This window comes from Camelus bactrianus, chromosome 4 (assembly GCF_048773025.1).
Source record: "Camelus bactrianus isolate YW-2024 breed Bactrian camel chromosome 4, ASM4877302v1, whole genome shotgun sequence".
Lineage (NCBI taxonomy): Eukaryota > Metazoa > Chordata > Mammalia > Artiodactyla > Camelidae > Camelus > Camelus bactrianus.
Window position 1 is genome coordinate 83,349,730 of NC_133542.1, and position 26,830 is coordinate 83,376,559.

General features: G+C 37.5%; 2 protein-coding genes across 12 annotated transcripts in view; both read right to left on the reverse strand.

Moving 5' to 3' along the window:
- The window catches only part of LOC141577536 (NUT family member 2G-like), a 100,911-nt gene that overhangs the window by 66,219 nt on the left and 7,862 nt on the right, over nt 1-26,830 (reverse strand). The gene's annotated exons all lie outside the window — the stretch shown is intronic.
- LOC105080439 (zinc finger protein 658) overlaps nt 1-26,830 on the reverse strand; it is a 120,793-nt gene that overhangs the window by 41,453 nt on the left and 52,510 nt on the right. For 2 of the 11 annotated variants that reach the window (XM_074362979.1, XM_074362978.1), the window contains 4 exons: nt 22,639-22,697; nt 13,233-13,359; nt 12,865-12,960; nt 5,309-8,028 (listed from right to left, as the gene is read on the reverse strand). In XM_074362979.1, the coding sequence (XP_074219080.1) occupies nt 5,504-8,028; nt 12,865-12,960; nt 13,233-13,359; nt 22,639-22,653 (2,763 nt within the window). In that variant the 5' untranslated portion in view covers nt 22,654-22,697 and the 3' untranslated portion in view covers nt 5,309-5,503. Of the gene's footprint in view, nt 1-5,308; nt 8,029-12,864; nt 12,961-13,232; nt 13,360-22,638; nt 22,698-24,704; nt 24,754-25,210; nt 26,346-26,830 lie in introns of those variants that run through there. The other 9 variants (XM_074362972.1, XM_074362971.1, XM_074362980.1 and 6 more) reach the window with 9 other exon arrangements.

Sequence of the window (26,830 nt, forward strand, 5' to 3'; positions counted from 1 at the left end):
ATTCCTTCCCCTACTGAGGAGAAAGCTCTGACAAAATTATTTTTTTCTTGGTCTTGAAGAATATGCCTTTGGAGAAGGCTCTAGGTATATTCTATAATGACTGCCCCTCTCTGCCTCCACTAGAGCCATGAGGAATCTTTCTCAAATCTCCACCATGAGAACCTAGTGGGTTTCCTGGAAGTAAAGCTTTCAATGTGTCAGAGCTGCCCTAAAACTGGTACTCTCAGAATTGAGAAGTTTTTCTCTCTCAAAGTTTTCCATATTCAGCCTCCAGTAATTCATCAAAGTTACTATTTAAGTATTCCTATCAGCTTATGGCTCCTGTGGCTTCTGCACCTGGTAAGAAAATCTCAACTGTATTTCTGGAAGTGCCTGTCTCTCTTGATTTGGGAGGGACAGTGTGTCCAGTGACCTCAGTTGTCTGAAGGGTTCAGGGGAAAATCTGATTTTCATTTCCTTCAGCTTTTATTGTTAAAAGGACAGGAATGACAATTTTTAATCTCTTCACATGTTGAAACTTAAATAGCAGGTATTACAAAAGATTTTTAAACATGCTTGGTCTACTAATTCCATCATCTGTGTCATGTGAGTCTTCTATAGTGATTAGTTTTTATCCTCATTATAGGTCACATTTTTGTTCTTCTTGGCATTCCTGCTAATACTAGGCTGGGGGTATCAGATATTTCGAATTTTGGTATCTAGATACATTTCATTAAATATTTTTCACTGAAACAACCATAACCAGTTACAATTATTTAAATAAAAAAAACTTTTAAAGCCTCTGGATATTATCTTAATATATAGAAAAGGAAGAAAAATATCTTCAAGAATATCTATAAAATCTCAGTAGTGAGTTTCTAGAACTTGAGCCATGACCTATACTCCCTCTCTCCAGTCCTTCCTCATTACTCAGTGTTACAGAAGCTCCACTCTGGGTGGGTGTAGCTAAGAAGATGGATTCCCCCTACCCCGAGTTTCCAGTCAAGGGTTATGGTATCTCCTTGGGAGAGGCAAGCACTAGCACAGCTCACTGTCCCAGCTCCTTGTCACAGAGGCTAAATTCCAGGGAAGTGCATCCAAGAGGTTAGGGGCTTCCTTCTCCTCCCTCAGCCACCACTCATAGAGCAAAAGGTCTTTTCCAAGCATGGTAGGCTGAAAATACCAGGACCCTGATGCTCTCACCCCAACCCTACTCACAGGACAGGGGTCCCATATTGGTACAGGTAAGATGAGAAGACCAGAGGCTACTTCCCCAGCCCAGCACCTCCCACATAAAGCTGGGATATCGTCTAAGAGAAGAGGAGCCCTATATCCAGCTCCAGCTCTGAAGCAGTGGTACAGAGATCTTTTTCCCTAGCAGGGGAGAAACATGCCATAAAAAGAGAGCTCTTAAGCTTCAGCTTCCCCCCAAAGATCGGACTTTATTTTTAACATATTATGGGGAAGCTTCAACCTAAGCAGACTCTTGAAAGAAATGGAGATTTGGGCAGTAAACAATTAAGAGGAGACATGTAGTTCTATGACCACAGCAAGCTAAAGTATAGGCTAGCTAGTTTACCAAAGAAGACTAGCGAAAAGAGACAACTAAGAAAAGCTTTCCTGGGGTCAGAAAAAAAACCTCAAAGGCTGGCTTCAAAAACTACTCCTGAAGAGAGGATCAGGCTGTGAAGCAATTTATGCCCCAGAACACTGTCACAAATGATAAGGCAATCAACAGGAAATGAGTCAAAATTACTAATCGCTGGGAATTAGCTAACAGTGGGGTGTGACACCAACGGAGGTAAACAGCTTAAAAGAGAAATCAGGGTAAGAAATAAAGGGGGCCTTGCTAAAACCACTGTCACCTAGGGTGACTGTGCACATGGCTAACACAATGTTTTCTGAGGAGTGACATCAGAGGTCACATCAGACACTGTGAGGGCAGACTTCAATAAAATAGTTCAGTCAAATCATTAAAACAAAAAGCAAACAACACAAAAAGCCCCATGGTGGGAGAATCAGTAGCCAGTGAGGCTACAGTATATCTAAAATACCCACTTCAAAAAAATTACAAGACAAGCAAAGAAATAAAATGTTACCCGTATGCAGGAAAAACAAGTAGTAGAAACTACCTGCGAGAGGGCCCGTATGTGGGAGCTAGCAGACAGTTCTGCAAAGCAGTGATTACAAATACGTTTAGAGACCTAACGGTAACCATGCTAAAGGAGGGAGAGGAGATATGATGACAATGTCTCAAGAACAGAGAATACCAATAAGGAGAAAGACATGATAAAAGGAAATTCTGGAGTTGAAAAGCACATTATCTGAATGAAAAATTCACTAGAGTGGCTCAACAGTAGATTTGAACTGGCAGAGAAATCAATGAACTTGAAAGATGAATTGTGTCAAATTATATAATCCAAAGAACAGAAATGAATGGAACTTCAGAGAAATGTGGGACACCATTAAATGTATCCCCTATGCATAACTGCATAATGAGGTACCAGAAGAAGAGGATAGAGAGAAAGCAGCAGGAAAAAAATCTGAAAAAATAATAACTGAAAACATCCCAAATTTGAGAAAAAAAATTTATCTACACATCTACAAAGCTCAATAAATTCCAAGTAGGATAAACACAAAGAGATTCACACCAAGATACATCAGTTAAATTATGTATGTTAAAGCTAAAAACAAAGAGAAATCTTTGAAAGCAGTAAGAGAAAAATGACTTATCACATACAAGGGAATCCACACAAGATTAACAGCTAAATTTTCATAAGAATATCCAGTAGTTAGCGATCAAGTACTTCCTGCTCTGGTTGGTGTTAAATGGATACTCACAAAACTTGCTACCATTTCTGGGTTTGGCTTCAAGTGCCCAATGATTAAAGCCAATGCTTCTAATATTATCAAAGAAATGGCATAAAATATACTGCATCACTTTATCCTCTTGGTTACATTTCTTCAGATGAAGGTATTCACTTTATTGCCCATGCAGTGCAACAATGGGGAAGGAAACATTATATTCTCTATTAACTTCAAAGTAATGGTTTATTAAACAATTGTAATGGGCAACTAAAACATCTGCTTCAATAGACAGGTGGTGACAAAGGACCAAAGGACTGGTCTACAAACCTTCGGTGTTGTGCTTTGCAACTTAACATGAGGGGATTAAGGATGGGTCTTGATTTGATAAATTACTATGCTTTTGTGTTAGTATTTGGTAGATGGAATAGATTGTCTTAGATAAGCTGCAATAAATAGACTTGGTGGCTTAAATAACAAACATCTGTTTGTCACAGTTCAGGAGCCTGGAAGTCTGAGAGCAGGGTGCTGACACGGAGAAGAGAGCTCTGGTCTCTGCACCTTCCTATAAGGGCATTAATCCCATCATAGGGGCTCCATCCTAACCTCATCTAAACCTAATTATCTTCCAAAGATTCCACACTTCAAATATCATCACACTAGGGAGTAAGGCTTTAAAATACGAATTTTCAGGGGACACAAACATTCAGTCCTTGGCATAGGGAGTGAAAAAGGAATTTATGTACAATTTATCCCTATTTCACAATTTTCTTTTTCAAAGCCAGATCTGGAAGTCCCTATAGTGGGGCTAAAATTAAAGTCCAAGACCCTGGAAACATTCCAAAAACCAAAGCCTATGTCTATTACTGTGATTAATGGCAAGAATTCCAAAGGGATTGATGGTTTGGATAATCTTTATTTTACCAAGCTGGGCCTGACTATGCACATTTGCTGCCTACTGGAAGGGATAGCTGTATTTCTCTGTCCTTATACAACCCAACCCTTTTGATCGGGAATGACCTCAGAAGGAAGCCCTGGTCATCTCATTTTGTGACCATCACTATCGCTATCACTATCAATGACATCACCGAGAAATGTTTATTTTAAACTTAATGATATAAATGGGGGCAATGTGAGATTGTTGCTAAATGGAGGGGAGCCAATAAGCAACTGTTACATTAGGGAAGAATCTAAGATAACTCTGGTGCACTAAGAAAGGCTTAGAACAAGTGTATAATATTCTCTTAGTTTAGATTCAGATGCCCTTTGGGGCCATACAGATTATCAGGTATGGAATATGTGGCTGAACCACACTGACTCCATTTTGTCAGCTCTATCTTAGGCCTGCAGTCCTATCGTCTTCCCTTTTCTGCATGACTGAGCTTTAGCCTAATTCACAAGGAATGCATCTACACCAAATGACTTCCCTATCAACTATTTCACCCTTGCCTTCATCTGATATGAAAACTATAAACAAGCCTTTTGCTGATGCAGATGGTTTCCTTCCCACACACACATACATACAGACAAGAAAGCTTAGAAAATTTCATGAATCTCCAATGTTCTAGAAAAGACAGAACCAGATTCAGACATAGTAGGCAGGCCATGCTATATCTAGCATCAAGCTGTTAGAGCAAAGCCAACAGAAGGAGGACAGTCACTCAAACAAAAAAAAAAAAAAAAAAAAAAGGGAAAGTGGACAGGCCCAGAGCAGGTTTAGCTACTGTCTTCTAACAGAACTCACCAGCAATAATGGATTCTGTTACATAGACTCATATATATGTACCACATAGCTCAGAGACTGGTCACACATACTGGTGGTGACCACAGAATTCAAGTTATTCTTCCATTTTAAAAACATCACATTCCACAGTGAGTTTGTAAATATTCTTACATATTTTCTAAACAATTTGGTATTACATATAATACAAGTTTCTAGTACAACAGTTCTACTTGAGAATTTTATCTTCAATTCTGAAACTGATACATTTCCTCAGAAAAAAACTTATCTACAGCAAACTCAGTATTTGTTAAAAAGTGTTATTTATCAGTTTATCAAAATGTAAGATTTTAGTCTAATCTTAATTATCTGATGTTTAATGAAGTTTACTTTGCAGAAAAGGCTTTTTTGTATTTTTCCCTGAGGTTTCTGATTTTTATTTAATGTTTCTGATCATTCAGGAATACTGACAGACATTTTTTCTGCCATGTAATGTCTCTGATATACAATGATAGGTTAAATTCTTATACGTCTTCTGACATTTATTATATTCATAGGGTTTCACCCAATTCTAACAGAGAGTTGGCTAAGCTATGTGCACTTAACCAATATACCAAAATCCTTACAGCCAAACAGTAAAAATTTAATTTTTGCTTAAAAAAAATTGGTAAAGGTCTATCAGTGGAGATTCCTTTCACCCAGTTATTGACTCTACCTTCTTCCATCCTGTGCTCTACCATGTTCAATACACAGCACTCAAGTCTGCCATGGATAGCTCTCCATTCCAGTAAAACACAGGACAGGAAGAATTTAAGGTGATTTATTAAGGCCAGACTTAGCTTAAACGTAACAGCATCACACTCTATGATCAGCCCCACCCAGATGAAGGAAAGACAAGCTATATACCCAGTGGAAAAGGAAAACAGTTAAGGGAAATAACTTGCCAGTCCATGTGACATGGGGTCCTCTACTGTGCTGTCTAACAAGGTATAACTCCCTTCAGAACTTCCCAAATTCACTACATGCAAGCGTTTTCTTTCTGGTGTGCATTCTGGTGTGATGCACTCTAAGAGCTGCCTTACGGACAAAGGCTTTTTGGCATTCATAACATTCATAGGGTCTCTCCCCTGTGTGAATTCTCAGATGTACCCCAAGAGTTGAATTTTGGGAAAAAGCTTTCCCACATTCATTACACTGATAAGGTTTCTCTCCTGTGTGAATTCTCTGGTGTGCACTAAGGTGTGACTTTTGGGAGAAAGTTTTCCCACATTCATTACATTTGTAGGATTTTATACCTGTGTGAATTCTCTGATGTACCCTGAGGGTTGAATTATGGCCAAAAGGTTTCCCACATATATTACATTCGTAAGGTTTCTCCCCTGTGTGAATTCTCTGATGTGAACTAACATACGACTTCTGGGAGAAAGTCTTCCCACATTCATTACATTCATAGGGTTTCTCCCCTGTGCGAGTCCTCAGATGCGCTCTGAGGTGCGATGTCTTAGAAAAAGTTTTCCCACATTCACTACACTCATAGGGTTTCTCCCCTTTGTGAATTCTCTGATGTGCCTTGAGGGCTGAATTATCAGCAAAAGTTTTCCCACATTCATTACATCCATAAGGTTTCTCCCCGGTATGAATTCTCTGATGTGCACAGAGGTGCGTCCTTTGGGAGAAAGTTTTCCCACAGTCATTACATCCATAAGGTTTTTCTCCTGTGTGAATTCTTTGATGGACAATAAGGGCTGCCTTATAGACGAAAGCTTTCCCACATTCATTACATTCGTAAGGTTTTTCCCCTCTGTGAATTCTCTCATGTCCACTGAGGTATGATTTCTGGGAGAAGGTTTTCCCACATTCACTACATTCATAGGGTTTCTCACCTGTGTGAATCCTCTCATGTGCTCTGAGGTGTGTCTTCTGGGAAAAAGTTTTCTCACATTCACTACATTTGTAGAGTTTCACCCCAATGTGAATTTTCTGATGGACTCTGAGGGCAGAATTATGGGCAAAGGTTTTCTCACAGTCATTACACTCATAGGGTTTCTCCCCTGTGTGAACTCTCTGATGTGCTCTGAGGGCTGAACAATGGGCAAAAGTTTTCTCACAGTCATTACATTCAAAGGGTTTCTCTCCTGTATGAATCCTCTGATGTATATTGAGGTGTGTCTTTTGGGCAAAAGTCTTCCCACAGTCATTACACTCATAGGGTTTCTCCCCTGTGTGAACTCTCTGATGTGCTCTGAGGGATGAATTATGGGCAAAAGTTTTCTCACAGTCATTACATTCAAAGGGTTTCTCTCCTGTGTGAATTCTCTGATGTCCTCTGAGGGTTGAATTATCAGCAAAAGTTCTCTCACAGTCACTACATTTATAGAGACTGACTCCAGTAAGAGTTCCAGGATAATGTATGGGATGCGAATTTGAGCAAAAGGAGTTTCCACATTCCTTACATTCATAGGATCTCTCCCCTGGGTGGATCCTCTGATGCTGAATGAGGTGTGCTTTATGGTAAAAGGACTTCCTGCACTCAATACATTCAAATGACTTCTGTCCTGTGTCACAATGCTGATGTACACGGAGGGCTGAGTTCGGATGGGAGGCTTTCCCACATTTATCACACTGGTAGAATTTCTCTCCTGTGTGAGTTCTCCGATGTACTGTAAGGTCTAATTTCTGGTAGGAGGCATTTGTAAATCCATTATAAACACAGAGTTTACCTCCAGTTTGTGTCTTCTGAGGTACTACACGGGCAGAGCTGTGGCTCAAGTTTCCTTCCCTCTTACTGCTTTCAAGAGCACCTTGTCCTGTAACAGTTCTCTGAGGCTGAGTGGGGAGTGAACTCCTGCCCCAACTATTCCCACCTTCATTACCTTCACAGTGTGTCACAGCTGTGTGAACCTCACCGCACTCCCCAACAGTGCTTCTGTCGCAGGACTCACCACATTCATTAAGATCAAAGCATTTCTCCTTTCTACCAGTTCTCCTGTGGTTAAAAAGAGTTGCTTTATCACAGTTTTCCATAAATTCATTATCCTTACAGGACTCCTCTTCTGTTTGTGAACTCTCAGCTGTAACACAGGCAGCCTTCTTGCGCAAAACCTTTCCAAATTCACTGCATTCAAAAGATTGCTCCCGAGTTTGAAAGGTATGATGATCTTTCATGTAACCGAGGGCCTTCACGTTTCTGTTATATTCAGAAGCCTGCTCTTTAGTAAGAGTTTTCTCATGCTGAATAACCAGCTGCAACTTTTCACACACATTCATGGAATCAACCTTCTTTCTGGAAGAGTTTCTACCACTAATAATTAATTCAGAAACAACTGGCAAATTCATTCTACATGAGTCAGAGTTACAGGCCATTTTTCCTAAAGAATTTTGAGTTATACAGAGATTAAATGGTTTCTCTAAAACTTTCTGCTGTTCTTTACTTAATATTTTGTTATCAATGAGTATTACTTGCCACAGAGGTTTCTCTTGCTTTTCCTGGTTCCCCTCAATGTGGACATCAACTCTGTAACATCCTAAAATGAGAAAAATTGAAAACATGAGTCCTACATTTCTTATGGAGAGAAACTTAAGGTCGTATGTTATGTTACACACTGTACCCAACTGTTTCTGGTCATGTTTCCAAAGCTTAATAATTCACACATAAACAGAAAGACACACACACACTCTCTCCTCATCCATGTTGTTTAAAAAAAAGAAAAATAGGTATTATTTCCAGGGCTGGCCAAGATGGAGCAGCCGGGTCCAACCTCTTCCAATTAAAAATTCCTGGACCAAACAGGGAAAAAATTACCAAAACAAATGAAGATGCTACAAGAGAAAATGAAGGTGGACTTTAGGACATAAGAAATGACAGAGTAAGAAGTTCAAGGCTTTTCTTTCTGTGTTCCGTATATTTTATACGGGGTACTGTAGTGCTGGATAAACCTGCAAAACAAACCCAACGACAAGAGCTCCAAGAAAAGCTTGTTCCTTCTAGCCAAATGTCAGAGAGGAAAGGTGGTACAATGGAAGAGAAAACCTTTTTGACTATACCCAATACTAGGGAAAAAAAAAAAAGATCTGCAATCTGTTACCTAAGCTTCCACTTTAAGAAACTAGTTAAAAAGAAGTTGAAGCTAAGGAAAGCAAAAATAAAGTTTAGAGAAGACAATAAAATTGAAAACAGGGAAAAATCAATCAGACCAAAGTTTAGTTTTTTTGAATATATTTTTCTTTTTAAATGATAAAAGCCAGCAGAGAAAAAAGCCCCCATTATCAGTATCAGAAAGAAATGCAAAAGGGGATATAACTACTGACACACCAGACATTAAAGAGATAACAGAAGAACATTAAGAGAAACTCTATGTGCATTAGTCTGACAAATCACATGAAATGGACAAACGTCTCAAAAAATTAAAAACAAAAACAAAAACCAACTACAAGTAAAATGGCATAACCTCAAGAGATCAGTATTTATTTAAGAAACTGAGTATGTGGTCAAAAAATATGTAGTTCCAGAAAACAGCTTCAGGACCAGAAGGTTTTAACTAGTGATTTCCACCAAACATTTAAGTAAGAAATTATACCAAATTTACATAATCTCTTCTAAAAAATACAAGATAAGGAACTATTTCCTAAACAATTTTATGAGGCCTGTATTATCCTCACAGCAAAACCAAACAAAAACAGTTTAAGAAAAGAAACCTAGGGACCAAAATCCCCCATGACACAAGTGCAAAAATCCTGGAAAAAGAAAAAAAAAAGGAGCCAAAGGACACAGCAATATACAAAGATAGTAAATCACAATCAAGTGGGATTCATCCCAAGAATGCAAACTGTTGGGAGTATTTTTTTAAAATCAATCAATATAATCCATAATATTAATCATCTACGGGTTTAAAACCACAAACTCATGAATTAAGGCAAAAATATTTCACAAGATTGAAAATCCAATCACTAACCTAATAAAGGGAATCTACACAAAAAGCCTACAGCTAACATATATACTTTACAAGTGAGAAAGTGAATGCTTTAACCCTAAGATTGGGAGAAAGACAAGGGTGTTTACTCTCAGCACTTCTACTCAATCAATGCAATAAGGCAAGAATAAAAATGAAGACAGAGAAAGTCTACGCAGAAAACCACATAAAGATCTTCAAAAAAGCTCCTTGAACTAGTAAGTTTTACAATGGCAAAATACAAAGCCAATATACAAAAATCCAATCATATACAAACAATGACCAACTGGAATTTGAAATCAGGTAAATGATGATTTACCATAGTACGAAAGAAGAAAGGAAGAAAGAAGGAAAGAAGGAAAGAAAGAAAGAAAGAGAGGGAGGGAGGGAAGGAGGAAGGAAGGAAGGAAGGAAGGAAGAAAGAAAAGAAAGGAAGAAAGGAAGAAAGAAAGGAAGGAAAGAAAAGAAAGAGAAAAACTTGGTATTTGAATGCTGAAAACCACTGATAAAAGAAATAAAAGAAATCCTAAATAAATGGAAAAGTGTATGTTGTTTATGGATTGGAAGACTGAATATTGTTAAGATCATCTTCATTCTTTCCAACTTTCATCATCTTACGTTTGTTTTATATACATGTACTAAATATATAAGCACATATTTAACTGTACTTAGCAGATAGATTAGAAAAGAAAACAGCTCCATCTTTCCCCTGGTTAATACTTTTTATATCTTATTGATTCCCTCCTTAAGCTGGTTTATAAACAAATTTTCCTTATCATCATATAGAATATTTCTAGTTTTGCTCTGATAATCAGGTTTTTAAGCTACCTGAATGAAATTTTTTGTTTGATCCACCAGGTAACCTCAGGATTCTTTCTCTACTGTTCTGTGGGGATAGTGCCACCTGTCAAAGACCAACTTATCTATATAGCACATTTTTTCTTGTGCTTTCTTTACTGTTCTCTAATTTATTAAACTATCCCACGCCCAGCTCCACACCACTTAACTACCCTGAGCATTACATAAAGCTTTCATATCTGGAAGAGCAAGTCTTTCCCACATCGCTCTCCTTTATGAATAAGATTTAGTTTGATATTGCATTAAATCTTTACAAATATATCCCCACTTGTATTTATTATTCAAATTCTTCTTTTGTTTTGGGGGTAAAGTTTTATCTATTAGATTTCTATTCTAAGAACCATTCTAAAATTTCTGTTTCCTAGTTTATTAATTTTTAATTTCACTTTCAAGTTCTTCTGTTTTCACAAGTATATACTTGTTAGTTTTTAATTTAACATAAATATGAGACTAAAAATTTACCTATTAACTAATTTAGCTATATCCTAAGGTTTCTAATAAGTACACTTATTATTTTATAAATGTCATGCAATTTTGGATTTGATTTCCTTTTATATACTATTGCTTAAAGACATAATTTTTAATGTTTCCATGCCAAAGAATTTGTTTACTCATTTTATCAGTTTCTAGATTTATCAAATATGTTAAGAGAGTATTATCTGTGGTGACTTTAAATTTCTTGGATTTACTGGGGTATTCTTTTTGGACTAACCATATTTTCACTCTTATGATTATATTCCATGGGAACTTGAAAGGCTTGTTATTTGACTTCAGCATACACATACACAAATATTTATTTCACTTTAACACAATTATCACTTATATCCTCTAAGAATACTTATTTAATATCCACAGCATCTATTATTTAATCAGATGAGAAATAATCTCCTACTCCTATTGATTTTTAAGTTTTTAGTACTCCATTATTTTGTGATCACTGGTAACATATTTTTTGGTGCAGGCATTCAAATGCTGAAAGGGTTACTTTAACCTTGAGCTAGAAGGTCTCCAAGTTAATGCACTGCCTGAATTCAAACTTGAATGGTAACAGAACATGAAACCCTAAATTTATTTTCACGTAATAACTTTTATTATCCTTTTATTACAATCTTTCTAAGATACTTATTGAGAATACCCCTTTGAGCCAATCAGTATAATCCAGTTATTTACATTTAGTGACTAGGAGATAGCCTTGATCTAAATTACATCAATCTTTATGTTACGCTATCTCTTCAAATGGCTTCATAACATAAAATGCCAATATGCACACTGAAGGTATATTTATTTACTTTAAGAATTATTTTGTAATTATAACTTTCAAAATTCCTGGAATTATTTATTAGTTTAGTCAAAGGTCAATAAGCAGATGAAAGATGCTTCACAGCATTACTGGTCAGGGAAATTGTTATGGACAATTTGTTAAATATGCTGAAGCCCTAACCCCCAGTATTTGGAGATAAGGCCTTTAGGGAGGTAATTAAGGTTAAATGAGTTCATATGGGTGGGGTCCCGATTCTGTAGGACTGCTGTCCTTTTAAGAAGACGACACATCACAACTTTCTCCACGCATGCACAGAAGAAAGGCTACATGAGAACACAGTGAGGAGGTCATCCGAAAGCCAGGAAGAGAAGCCTCACAAAAAAAATCAACCCTGTTGGCACCATGATCTTGTACTTCCAATATCCAGAACTGTGAGAAATAAATTTCTGTTGTTTAATCTATGGTATTTTGTTACGCCAGTCCAGCTTTACAAAAATTGCAAATCAAAACCTTAATGACATACCACTTCACATCCACTATGATGGCTAGAATAAAAGAAGTCAAGTAAGTGTTGGTAAAGACAGGGAGAAATCAGAACCCTTACATGTTGTCATCAAGAATGTAAAACAGTGCAGCCACTTTGGAAAAACCTGGCAGTTCTCAGAGTTACCATATAATCCAGCAATTTGACTCCAAGGTGTATAAACTCAAGATAAATAAAAGTATATCCACATGCAAACATTTGTTAATAAATATTTATGTCAGCATTACTCAATCACAGACAAAAGCTGAAATCCCAAATGTCTACAGACTGATAAATGGACAAACAAATATGGTATATCCAGACAACGAAATACTATTTTGCCATAAAAAGGATGAAGTAGTGATGAGATGCGTGCTACATTATGAACCTTGTAATGCTAAGTGAAAGACACCAATCACAAAAGACCACATAATGTGTGATTCCACTTATATGAAATGTCCAGAATAAATTAATCTATAGAGACAGAACATAGATTAGTGGCTGCTAGGGCTGAAGAGGACACGGGATAGGGAGGTGGTAGCTGAAGGGTACAGTGTTTCTTTTTGAGGTGAAGAGAGCTGACAGGTGATGTTTACACAAATCCATGAATCTATTAAATGCCAGTGAAATGTACACTTTAAATGGGTGACTTATATTATATATGAATTACATCTTAATAAAGCTGCTTCAAAGGAAAAAAAAAGCTTTCAAAGTGTTCCCTTCAATGTCTGAATACCCCAGGTGTTTCCTTCTGTCGGTGCTCACTCACCTGGATACCTCTGGTTTAGGGATTCTTCCTCTAAGGACCAGGGTTCTTCATCTTGTTCCAACTTGACAATCACCTCAGGTGTGGGAAAGCAATACCCTGCAAACATAACAACTGAAGCTATACATACAGACCAGATCCATGGGCTTTTTAGTTTCCCAAGGTGGACCAAAATGAATGTGCTCATTTGAAGTTTTCAACGGGAACACAAATGACCCATTGTTTCTGTTTCTCTCAAGGTTTCAGTTACCTTAGAAATCTTACTCAAAAGCCTAAACAATATTAATCTCTATAAAAGGTCCATTTGTTTTTGCTAATTTTAAAAAAAGGAAATGTATTCCAGACGGAGTCACTTGGTAAAGTCTGCTCACCCACTGAGATGAGATGGCTGTAGTTCTCCAGCATCACATCTCTGTACAGGGTCCTCTGAGCAGGGTCTACATACTGCCATTCATCCTGGGTGAACTCCACAGTCACGTCTTCAAATGACACTGAACCCTGAAACAACAAATTTTGTTCAAAAGTTCAGGATTAGGTGACAAAGAAAACACCCTTGAAAACTACTGCTTCTCCTGTTTACTTCTAAGGCTCTAAAACAAATCATTATAAAGGATGCCTATCTTTGACCTAATTTGTCTTTAACTTTGGAGTTACTCGATTAGGTACAAAGATTTTTAACTTACCATGATTCATTTAAAAAGTTTAGAAGTTACAGATCTTTTTTAAGATACAAAAATTAAAAGTAAACAGACTTCTTACAACTTTTCTGCTATATCCCAAGAGATTATCCTGGGTATTCTAGAGATTTCTAGAATGGTCAATCCCTCCTTGGACATCATCACTGTAAATAATGGGAGACACATTAGAGATACACGTAAGTCGTGGAGATAGTATACATGTGGGACCTTATGTATAAGTAAATGTATAGAATTCATGAAGAGCAAAGAATAATTTACCAAAGACCAGTATGAAAAAATACTATCTACACTGAACTAGCTGATATAGGGATAGGTATATAATCAGAGAGCAGAAGGATCCACAAATCAAAAGTACACAATAGCGTCACAAAAAACAAAAAGAAACCAAGATTATACAAAAGAAAATCATCAAACCACAAAAAGAGAAAGAAAGGATCAAAGAGGAAATAACAAATCAACTGGAAAACTAAGTTCAAAATGGCAATAAACACATCTATCAATAATTACTGTAAATGTCAACGGACTGAATGCTCTTATCAAAAGAAACTGAGCGGCAGGTTGGATAATAAAACAAGAGCCTACAATATGCTGCCTACAAGAGACCCACGTTAGGCAGAAGAACACACACAGACTGAAAGTGAGAGGATGGAACAAGATAATTCATGCAAATAGAAACAACAAGAAAGCAGGAGTAGTAACACTGATTTCAGACAAAATGGACTTTAAAACAAAGGCCATAAAGGACACTATATAATGATTAAAGGAGCAATACAAGATGAGGATATTACACTCGTTAACAAAAATGCACCCAATGTAGGAGCACCTAAATACATAAAGCAAACACTAAAAGACATAAATGGAGAAACTGACGGGAACACAACCACAGTAGGAGATTTTAACACCCCATTAACATAATTGGAGAGATCTTCCAGACAGAAAATAAGTAAGGCAATGGAGACACTAAATGACACAATAAAACAGTTGGACTTGGTTGATATTTTTAGGACATTACATCCCCAAAAAAGATATACATTCTTTTCAAGTGTGCATGGAACATTCTCTGTGATAGATCTATACTCAGGCACAAAAGAAGCCTCAAATTTAAGAGGATAGAAATTATTCCAAGCATCTTTTCTGATCACAATGCCATGAAACTAGAAATCAACCACAGAAAAACAAAGGAGAAAAAATAACAGCATGGAGATTAAACAACACGCTACTAAGAAAACAATGCATCAATAATGAAATCAAAGAAGAAATTAAAAAATATTTTGAGACAAATGACAATGAAAACACAACCACAGAAAATCTATGGAATGCAGCAAAAGCAGTCCTGGCCTTCCTTGAAAAAGAACAATCTCAAACAATCTAATCTACCATCTAAACGAATTAGAAATAGAAGAGCAAAAAACCCCAAAAGTCAGCAGAAGGAAGGAAATAATAAAGATCAGGGAGGAAATATATAAAATAGAGATTAAAAAAAAAGAAAAAAAAAACAATCAATTAAACCAAGAGCTAGTTTTTTTGAAAGAGTAAAACAAAATCGACAAACCTCTGGCCAGGCTCACCAAGAAGAAAAGAGAGAACACAAATAAACAAAACAAGAAAAGAAAAAGGAGACATTACAACCAATACACAGAAATACAAAAAACCTAAGAGAGTATTATGAAAATCTACATGGAAATAAACTGGATAACCTAGAAGAAATGGACATGTTTCTGGAAACGTACAGTTCACCAAGACTGAATCAGGAAGAAACTGACCACCTGAACAGGCCAATCACTAGAAATGAAATCGAATTAGCAATACAAAGCCTCCCTGCAAACAGAAGTCCAGGATGAGATGGCTTCACTGGGGAATTCTACCAAACATACAAAGAACTCATACCAGTTCTTCTCAAACACTTCCAAAAAACTGAAAAGGAACAAGTACTCCCAAACTCACTCTATGAAGCCTTTATCACCCTGATACCAAAACCAGACAAAGACACTACCAAAAAAGAAAATTATATGCTAACATCACTAATGAACATAAATGCAAAAATCCCCAACAAAATATTTGCAAACAGACTCCAACAGCACATAAAAAAGATCATACACTATGATCAAGCTGGATTCATCCCAGGGTCACAAGGATGGTTCAACATACGCAAATCAATCAACATGATACAACACATCCACAAAAGAAAAGACAAAAACCCCATGATCATCTCAATAGATGCAGAAAAAGCATTTGATAAAATTCAACATCCATTTATGATAAAAACTCTTACCAAAGTGGGTACAGAGGGAACATATCTCAACATAATAAAAGCTATTTATGACAAACCTATAGCCAGCATAGTACTCAACAGTCAAAAACTGAAAACCTTCCCACTAAAATCTGGGAGACGACAAGGTTGCCCACTCTCACGACTTCTATTAAATATAGTCTTGGAAGTCCTAGCCACAGCAATCAGGCAAGAAAAATAAAAGGGATCCAAACTGGAAAGAAGAAGTAAAATTGTCACTATATGCAGATGACATGATACTATATGTAGAAAACCCTAAAAGCGCCACACAAAAACTACTAGAGCTAATAAAAGAATTAAGAAAGGTAGCAGATACAAGATTAACATACAAAAATCAGTTGCGTTCCTTTACACTAACAATGAATCAAAAGGAAAAGTAAAGAAACAATCCCTTTTAAAATTGCACCTAAAACAATAGAATACTTAGGAATAAATCTGACCAAGGAGGTGAAAGACTTATACAAGGAGAACTACAAAACACTGATTAAGGAAATTAAAGAAGACCCAAAGAAATAGAAAGATATCCCATGCTCTTGGATTGGAAGCATCAGTATCATTAAAATGCCCATACTGCTTAAGGCAATCTACAGACATAATGCGATCCCTGTCAAATTACTCAGGACGTTTTTTACAGAACAGGAACAAACGATCCTAAGATATATGTGGAATCACAAAAGACCCAGAATTGCCAAAGCAGTACTGAAGAAAAAGAACTAAACTGGAGGAATAATCCTCCAGACTTCAGACAATACTATAGAGCTACAGTAATCAAAACAGCATGGTACTGGCATAAAAACAGACATATGGATCAATGGAACAGAACAGAGCCCAGAAATAAATCCACAGGCCTATGGACAATTAATCTTTGACAAAGGAGGCAAGAACATACAATGGAATAAAGACAGTCTCTTCAGCAAGTGGTGTTAGGAAAACTGGACAGCTACACATAAATCAGTGAAGTTAGAAAATTCCCTCACTCCATACATATAAATAAACTTAAAATGGCCTAAAGACTGAAATATAAGACAAGACACAATAAATCTCCTAGAAGAAAACAAAGGCAAAACATTATCTGACATAAATCTCAGCAATGTTCTCCTAGGGCAGTCGTCTACCCAGTCAATAGAAATAAAAGCAAAAATTCAGATGAGAAAAAAAAAAAATGAGACCTAATTAAACTCATAAGCTTTTGCACAGCAAAGGAAACCATAAGCAAAACAAAACAACAACTTATGGAATGGGAGAAAATATTTGCAAACAATGCAACTGACAAAGGCTTAATTTACAGAATATATAAATAGTTCATACAACTTTATAACAAGAAAACAAACAACCCAATCCAAAAATGGGCAGCAGATCTAAACAAGCAATTCCCCAGTGAAGACATACAAATGGCCAACAGACATATGAAAAAATGTTCAATATCACCAATTATCAGAAAAATGCAAATCAAAACTACAATGAGGTATCACTTCACACCAGTCAGAATGGCCATCATTCAAAAGTCCACAAAAGATAAATGCTGGAGAGGGTGTGGAGGAAAGGGAACCCTCCTACACTGCTGGTGGGAATGTAGTATGGTGCAGTCATTATCGAAAAACAGTATGGAGAGTTCTCAAAAAACTAAAAACAGACTTACCATATGATCCTGCAATCCCACTCCTGGGCATGTGTCTGGAGGGAACGCTAATTCGAGAAGATACATGCACCCCAATGTTCATAGCAGCACTATTTACAATAGCCAAGACATGGAAACAACCTACATGTCCACTGACAGATGACTGGATAAAGAAGTTGTGGTATATTTACACAATGGAATACTACTCAGCCATAAAAAGAATAAAATAATGCCATTTGCAGCAACATAGATGGACCTAGAGGTCATCATTCTAAGTGAAGTAAGCCAGAAAGAGAAAGACAAATACCATATGATATCACTCATATGTGGAATCTAATAAAAAAAGAAATGAAAAGAAAAAAAGAGGACACTCATGAACTCATCTAAAAACAGAAACAGACGCACAGACATAGTAAACAATTTTATGGTTACTGGGCGAAAGAGGGTGGGAAGGGATAAATTTGAGAGTTTGAGATTGCAAAGGTTAACCACTATATACAAAATAGATAAAAATCAAATTTCTTCTGTATAGCACAGGAAACTATATTCAATATCTTATAGTAACGTATAATGAAAAAGAATCTGAAAATGAATATACGTATATATATGCATGACTAGGACATTATGATGTACACCAGAAACTGACACATTTGAACTGACTATACTTCAAGGAAAAGAGAGAGAGAAAAAAAAAGAAAACTATCTACACTTAAGTAGCAGATATAGGGACAGGGATATAATCAGAGAGCAGAAATAGCAAACAATCTGACAACTACTTTCTTGTGTAGGTCCCATCTAGTGGTATGAGAAGCTTCTTGAATGCTGCCGCCAAACACTGATATTTGGGGGAAAAAGTGGGTTAGAAGTTTCAGCGAGACAGATCTGTTCATGTGGCTACTAAAAGGCTGTAGAAAACAACGCTGGAAATGTCCCTTAAATGAATACACACCTGGTTTTAGACCACAGAAAGGAGGTCTAGGGTGAAGACAAGCATTAAGAAGTTCATAGCAATTTAGGTGGTAACTGAAGTTGTCAGGAGCAATTAGATAGCAACTTGAGCACATACAGATTGAGGAAAGAAAAATACCAAAAACAGCATTTAATAGATATTTAACATAAAGAGGCTGGAAGGAAAAAAAAAAAAAAGGTAGGGGCCACAAAGCCAGAGGAAAAGCAGTTTTCTGGAGGGTAATAATACAATCATGAGAGGGTAGAGTCTTAGAAACTGAGAAAAGGGAAAGTTTCCATGGAAAAGATTTCAAGAGGCTGGAAGGAGGGAGAAATGAGGAGTAGCTATTCACTGGGTATAAAGTTTCAGTTATACAGAATCATTAAGTTATACAAAATCATTACAATCTGCTGTACAGACAAGACTGTACTGTACACATAAAAATGTACTGAGGTAGCTCTCATGCTAAGTGTTCTTATCACAATTAAAAATAGAAAGAAATGGAACTAGATTAAGAAATAAGAGGACAGAAACAGCCTTTTCCCAGTGTTATTTATCCAATTACTTATTCATTCACATTTTCAGTATTATTGAGTAAATACCTCCTCTGTGTGAAGCTCAATGTTAGGAGTTGGTAACGAAAATAAACAAATAAAAGAACAGGAACACTTCCCATAAAATTTTATTCTAATCTAAAAAAAAAAAAAAAGATCTGTTAACTGTATTTCCCAAAACAAAACAAAAAAATTAATGAGAAAAGTGACACTGTTTTCATTTTTGCCCATCTCTCTAGTATCTGGTTGAATAAAAATCAGCTGAATTCAAAAAATTAGGCAAATAAATGATATAAGTGACAATGATGAAGTAGGGATCTAAGAAAATTCTTTCCTCCATAAAATCAATTTTAAAAAAGGGCAAAAATTATAGAAATTAATAAAGGCAACCTAGGGAATACTTACACAAGGGGAAAAAAAAAAGGCTGAAACACACTAAGAAAGTGATACCTTTCAACTTATCCTGTCCTGTCCCTCTCTCTCCAATGCTGAAGTGCTTTAAGAACTAGCCTGCAAAAGCAGTTAAAATGAGCAGCCTGGTAACTACTAGAGTTCTGTCAAAGACTCACTCCAAGAAAACGCATTATTTGGTCTGTTTGGAGGTCTTTATTCGAGCTAACTCAGAGTCATATAGTGCAAAAAGTCTTATCCCCAGAGGCATTTGTCAAAAGCACTCAAAGGCATTTGTTTAACTTACTACCTGAGGCAATGGGTAACAGCTGGGGCAAACAATGGCATCATCAAAAAGCTTAAAAGGAAAAGCTGGAGAATGAGATGTCTATAAAGGTTCCGAAAAACTCCCACATATTCCTGAGAGCCTAGAAGGCCATATACATGCATGGAGCTGTGCGTATGCCCAGTGCTGGGCATGCTCAGGAAAGATGTGAGCAGGCCCTAAGCTCTCACCTCTAGGTGACCTTAAGGTTTGGTGTGAAAGCTGATGCAGAGTTGTAAACTGCCTGCATGACCACTGAAAGAATGCCCTGACATGCACACAAGCCCCTTACCAAAAACTTGGGAGACTTACTGGTTCCAGGCACTTAAGGAAACTTCTGTAGAGACTTCAACTGCCTCAGTGACAGGCTCTACAGAATTAATTCATAAAAGTCACCACACAAATAAATTTCAAACATGACCACTATGGAGGGGAGAAATTTGGATTCCCAGAGTTGCCACATTATTTTATTTAAAATGTCCAATTATCAAGACAAGAATAAATTGAGACACATATGCAGGAAAAAGTGTAATCAACAGAAACTGCTCCTGAGGAAGCAGATGTTGGATTTACTAGGTGGTGACTTTAAATCAGCTATTTTAAATATAACTAAAGACCTAAAGGAAACAATGTCTAAGGACTGAAGGAAAGGATGAGAATGATATTTCCCTAGATAAAGAATATCCATAAAGATACAGAAATGATTCAAAAGAACTAAATGGAAACCCAAGAGTTGAAAGTACAAAAACTGAAAAAGAAACTTTCAGTAGAGGGGTTCAACAGTAGATTTGAGCAGGTGGAAGAAAGTATGAACAAACTGGGCAATATGCCCATTGAAATTATGCAGTATGAAAAACAAAGAGAAAATAAGGACAAAAAGTAAAATATGGGATAGCATAAAGTTTACAAACATATGCATAATGAGAGTCCCAGACAGAGAGGAGAGAAACAGTCTGAAAGAATATTTGAAAAAATACTGGCCAATCAGTCTCCACATCTGATGAAAAGCATCAAACTACATATCCAAGGCAGGGAGGGTATAGCTCAAGAGGTAGAGCAAGAGGTCCTGGGTTCAATTCCTAGTACCTCCTCTAAAAATAAATCTAATTACCTTCCTCCACACCGCAATCAAATAATTAAATACTACAATAGTAATCTACATATCCAAGAAACTCAACAAACTTCGAGTAACGTAAACATGGAGTAAGAGATCCACACCTAGACACATGATGATCAAACTGTCAAAAAGGCAAAGACAAAGGGACAATACTGAAAGCACTAAGAAAGTGACTCATCATGTACAAACAGTAGGAAAAGCTGATTATTAATCAAAAACCTGAGGACAGAAGACAGTAGTATAACAGATTCAAAGTGCTGAAAGAAAAAGAAAACCTTCCTAGATAAACAAAACCAGAACTCACCACAGGCAAAACTGCCCTGTAAGAAATAATACAGGGAGTGGCTAAGAAAATCTGTACAGACAGAAAGTAGGCTAGTGGTTTCCTGGGGCCTGGGGGTAGGGAGTGCAATGGAGTTGCAGGAGGGAATAGCTAAAGCATATACAGTTGCTTTTTAAGGTAATGAGAATGCTCTGAAATTGACTTTGGTGTTGTGTGCACACATCTGGGTGCATACTCAAAAAAACTGAATTTTGTACTTTAAATAAGGCTGAAGTAATGTGAATTGAGTATCAATTAAGCTTTTTTTTTTTTTAATGAGAAAAGACAGTCATTCCGAGGCAAAAGAGACGATTAAAGGGCCAAGGGTGGAAATGGGATGAGCAGTGGAAAAGGACAAGGGAAACCAGATGACTCCATGAAGACATCAGCAGGGGAAGGACAGAGTCCGTGGAGGGTGTCACAGACACTAGGGGAGAAACTTTGCAGAATGGTAATACGAGAAGTAGAGGCAAGTGATACAGAAAAGTTAACCAGGGAAAGGATTAGACAAAACCCAATGGATCTGATTATAATCAAGTCTTTGGTCACTGGAGATCACAGGTAAGTGAGAGGAATCAAGGCATCATGCAGAGGTCTCAGTGTGAATGGAAAGAAAGGGCTGAAACATTTGAAAGACAACAAACAGAATTTTAAACTCTCTGCTGAGCTACCCAAGTACCATGAGTACTCAAGATATCTATGGAGAGTAAATTTAAGGATATTCAGTTGATTCGTCAGAAAAAAATGTCTAACTTAACCTCTGTGTTTGAGTTTCTCAATAGTAGAATTGACTGAGTTCACGTTTAGCATTACACCTTCTACTTTTATTGAAGAGCAAGTAAAAGCAACATTCTACATTATCTTCGGGTTGTTACTGGGATGTTAACTAAATCACTTACTTGAAGAACAACAAAAGATATTTTTTATCTTCAATTGTCTTTACATTCAATAAGGAATCATTTGGCTTTATTTTCTCACCAATGTCAACCTTTAAAGAAGTATTCTGTGTCTGACATGAACACTGACACGGCTATCAAAAACCTCAAATAAATCTGGAGCTCCAATTTGATAAATCTGTAATATCAGAGGTCCTGCTTATTTATATCCACATGCCACCTTTGCTCTGCTATTCATCTGTACAGGTGACCCTTGAACTACCCTGGGGGGGTGGGGGGTGGGCAGGTTAAGGGTGCCCAACCTCTGCACAGATGAAAATCTATGTATAACTTACAGTCGATCCTCTGAATATGTGGTTCCGCTGTACCTGTGGTTCCATGTCTGCAGATTCAACCAACTACACACTGCGCAGTACTGCAGAATTTACTGTTAAAAAAATCCACGTGTAACTGGCCCTAAGCAGTTCAAACCTTTGTTCAAGGGTCAACGGTATTTCTAGATCTTCTCTGAATGCATCTTATCCATTTCTATTTCTGCTTTTCCATGTTAATGTACAGACACTTAAGCCCTTACAAAATCCACTGCAAAACAAACAGGTCATTAAAAACTGAACTCACCTGACGTACGTCCATTTTCTACTGCTCCCGGGAAAATGTAAAGAACTGTGAAGGTTCAGCTGGAAAGGAGAGAAGAGAAAAGGGGTCATGAGAAACCTCATCTCCTATATTCATCTGTCTAACAATCTCACAGCACCGACTGGAGCAAAGGCTTCCCTACGGGAGAATGTTCCTTTTGACATTCCTGAGAAGGGACAGGGAACACCACACACAGGTAGCGCCACCTGAACATGAGCACCTCTGATAGGACGATGTGGTCTCAACCTTGCATTTTCACTACGGCAAACAGCTTTCTTTTTCCTATAAATTAAAGCTTTATGCAAGGTTATACTGTATAGCACAGGGAAATATATACAAGATCTTGTGGTAGTTCACAGTAGGAAAAAAAAATGACAATGAACTTAATTATGTTCGTGTATAACTGAAAAATTGTGCTCTGTGCTGGAATTTGACACAACACTGTAAAATGACTATAACTCAATAAAAAAAAGTTTCCAAAAAAAAGAAATAAAAATGCTCAATAGTCCCCCCCAAAAAACCTTTATGTTTCCTTCTAATAATTAACAACAATAATATAAACAACCACAACAAAACTGAAACAACAGAGGTTTAAACAAATTCAGGTACCACAGGCGACATCCTCTACCTTCGTTAAACGTAATGTTGTCAAAAAACTACTTCGGCTGGGTTGTTAATCAAGTTCTTTTTGAGTTTATACCATGAGTTAGAGCTGAATAAAAATGGAATGTATTATGCAAAAAATATATATTTTAATCCTTTGTTCTAAAAAGGATGCAATTTTTTAAAAAGATATTTTAATAACATGGTTATAGTACTTATCTTTGTTAAGTAAACATCATTGTGCTTGGTTCTGCTCTGTGTGACTATAACCATTCGTTTCAGACCCAGTATTTTGGGGCTTCTATAAATGGCCAATACAGAAATCTCTTCACCCACTATCATTTTATTATTATCTCTGTTCAGGAACATAGGTAATTTTTTTCTATGTTATTGTCCATCACCAAATGTGGCATCTAATTATTCTCATGGTGTGAGTGCAGCTCAGTTTCTGGAAAGAGTGAGGGGAGAGTGAAGGGAATGGGGTGCTGTCTATGATTTCATCAGCTCTGGCTGCTTATATTTTGCCTGGACATCATATCCTCACTAGCCATCCAGTAAAGAGCCTTTTCCGGTGCGGCCTGACGGTCAGACATCTCTCTCCACCCCAGGTTACCACCTTCTGCAAGTCGGTCTACACTGTCCACTGTCACAGTCTGTGATGGTTTCCACATGCGATGACATCACCAAGTCTGACTCACCAAATTTCAGTCATGCTATACAGGGATCAAGAACTGTTTCTGATGGAGCAACTCAAGATCTGCCCCTTTCTAGAACTTTCTGCCTCTGCTCTGAAGCTCTGGTGAGGTGTCTGTCAGATGAGCTGTTCTTCCAAGTGGCAGTTATTGTTGCGACTCCCTCTTTCCTATCTTAGAAGAGCTACTTTACTCCAGAGGGGCCAAAGAAACAAATTCACTTATTTGAAACCTTCATCCAACACTAGAAATCGGACTCTTTTGGAATTCACTAAAAATGTACCATCTATTATGCAGCCATTAGCTGCGTTCAACTACCACACCTGAAGTCAAAATAATATTTTGAATGTACCTAATTGAATGTATCAGTAAAATTAACTTCACCCTTTTTACTTTTTACTGTTGCTACTGAAAAATTTTTAATTACATTTTGTTTGCATTGTCTTTCTATTGGCCAGCAGCATTGCATTAGATTATTAGACTGCTTTTGAGAATGGAGACAGATTGGACAGTTCAGGAACTTTCAAGAGCCTCACTCTGACCAGGGGCTCTGCGAGGAACCCACAAATCCCAGTACATATCTCCCACATGCTGAGATCCTGTCTGCAGTCACTTCACAACCATGTCTTTGGGAATTTGGAGACAGGCTGCCCAGAGCTCTTAAGTTTGCAACTCGGTAGGGGGCAGGGAGGGTATTAGGAAGAGCAAGAGACAGGGAGTAAAATCTATTTGTATTTGCAACCTCTCACCTACCTACCAGCTTGTGTCCTGGAGTATGTATCATTCCGCCCACTTGAAATTCCTTTCATTAAAAAAAAAAAAAAAGGCATGTTTATAACAAGCAGACTTATGAGGGTTATGAGGGTTAAACGAAACGCCAAAGGGAACAGTGTCTTATGACAGCAGTTTACACAGTGATTCTTACAATCACTTCTCAAAATCTTTTGCAGATTTATTTTATTCTCACAGTAACTGCACAAGATACGATTAGTAGCCTCGTGTTCATCAAGAACGTTACAAAGGCGCATTCTCCTCCCGCCGCTGGCGGCACCCGCACCCGGCCAGCGCCGAACACCTCCTGACCAGGATTCAGGCCCACCTCGAGCAGGCCGGGCTGGCCCAGCCCGGACCACGGGGCTGGGGGAGGGGAGGGCCCAATGGAGGTTCCCGAGACTTCCCGCTCCCGTCAGCGCGAACAGAGGGTCTACCCGACCCAGCAGGGCCCTAAGCCGCGCGGAGCCGGGTCCCTATGCTCTCACCTCCGGTGGCAGCCTTGCCTCCGACAACTACCCGCAGACGCCGAGATTCTGCCCAACTTAGGCGGAGGGGGTGAACCGAAGGCGGAGCGGGATACGCGCTTGCGCAGACTGAACTCCCGGGACCCCTTCCCAGAGTGCTGAGCGGTGGGCCCGAAACATTCAGGACTACATTTCCCATAAATCTTTGAGACCACAGGAAATAATTTTTGAAGCTTTTCGGCTTGGTTTGTGAGCTTGAATTCTTGACAATTTCACCTGATCCCTGGCGACTTTTCCTGAATTCCTAGACATATGGGTTTAACTTTATGATATAACAACATGTTGCGAAATCTGGTTCTTCATCGGATCCTCGTTGGAAAAATAGTAACAGTGAAAGAGACAATTTAAGAAACACCAATGTGGACTAGATACAAGAAATATTAAGGAAAATTACCATTACTTTGGTTAGTATGATAATATTCGGATGATGTAGGAAATTGGTCTTATTTTTTAAAGATACATAGTGAAATATTTACAACTATGAAATTATGTATTTGTAATTTACTTTTTAAAAATTCTGCAAAACAATTAGATGAAGCAAATATGGCAAAAGATCAAGAATCGTTAAATCTGCGTAGTATGTGAGTGTTTTAATTTCTTTTCACAAAGGGTAAAAGACGTGGCGGGGGGTGGGGTGGGGGGTGGAGGGGAGGTGGTGGAGTAGGGTTAGGGAGAATTTACTGCAACTCCAGAAGGGTACCTTTCAAAATCAAGCTGCCAAGAGAAATAAAGATACAAACAACTAATACAGCTGTGAAATAGAACAAATGCTAGAAAATGGAGCCACTATTAACATAAAAGAATAACATCTGTGACCAGCAAGGGGGAGGAGGAAAAGGTTAGCTGTTCAAAATTACACAAGTGATACTTGAAAATATATACAACCCAAAATAAGAAAATTATTATCAGTTAATAATAATGATCAATTACTAACCTGGCTTGTATAGTGGAGCTTAAGTTCAGCTTTTAAGACTGCCAAACTGTCTTCCAAAAGTGGATATATCATTTTGCATTCTCACCAGCAATGAATGAGAATTCTCTTGTGCCATAGCCTCACCAGCAGTAGGTATTGTCAGTGTTTTGGATGTTGTCCATTCTGACAAGAGTATAGTGGTATGTCATAATTTGCAAATCTGTAATAATGTCTGATGCTGGAGTTCTTGTTATGTCTATTTGCATAAGTATATCTTCCTTTTGAAGATATTGTTTTAATCAATATTTGTATATTTTAGATAAAATTTCTTTAGTGGACATGTCTTTTGCAAATGTTTCCTCTCAGTCTGTGGTTTGTCTTTTCATTCTTTCACAGGGAAGTTTTTAACTTTAATGAATTCAAACTGATCATTTGCTCATCCATGGATTGTGCTTTTGATGTTATCTTAAATCTCACTGCCAAACTCAAGGTCACCTAGTTTCCTTCTGTGTTATCTTCTAGAATTTTTATAGTTTTGCATTTTATTTGTTTATGATCCATTTTGAGTTAATATTTGTGAGAAGTGGAAGAAACCAAAACTCTTTACTGCCCCTTCACACCCAACCCTGTAGAAGCATGTCTTCTCTTTCTCCCGGTCCCTCAATCCT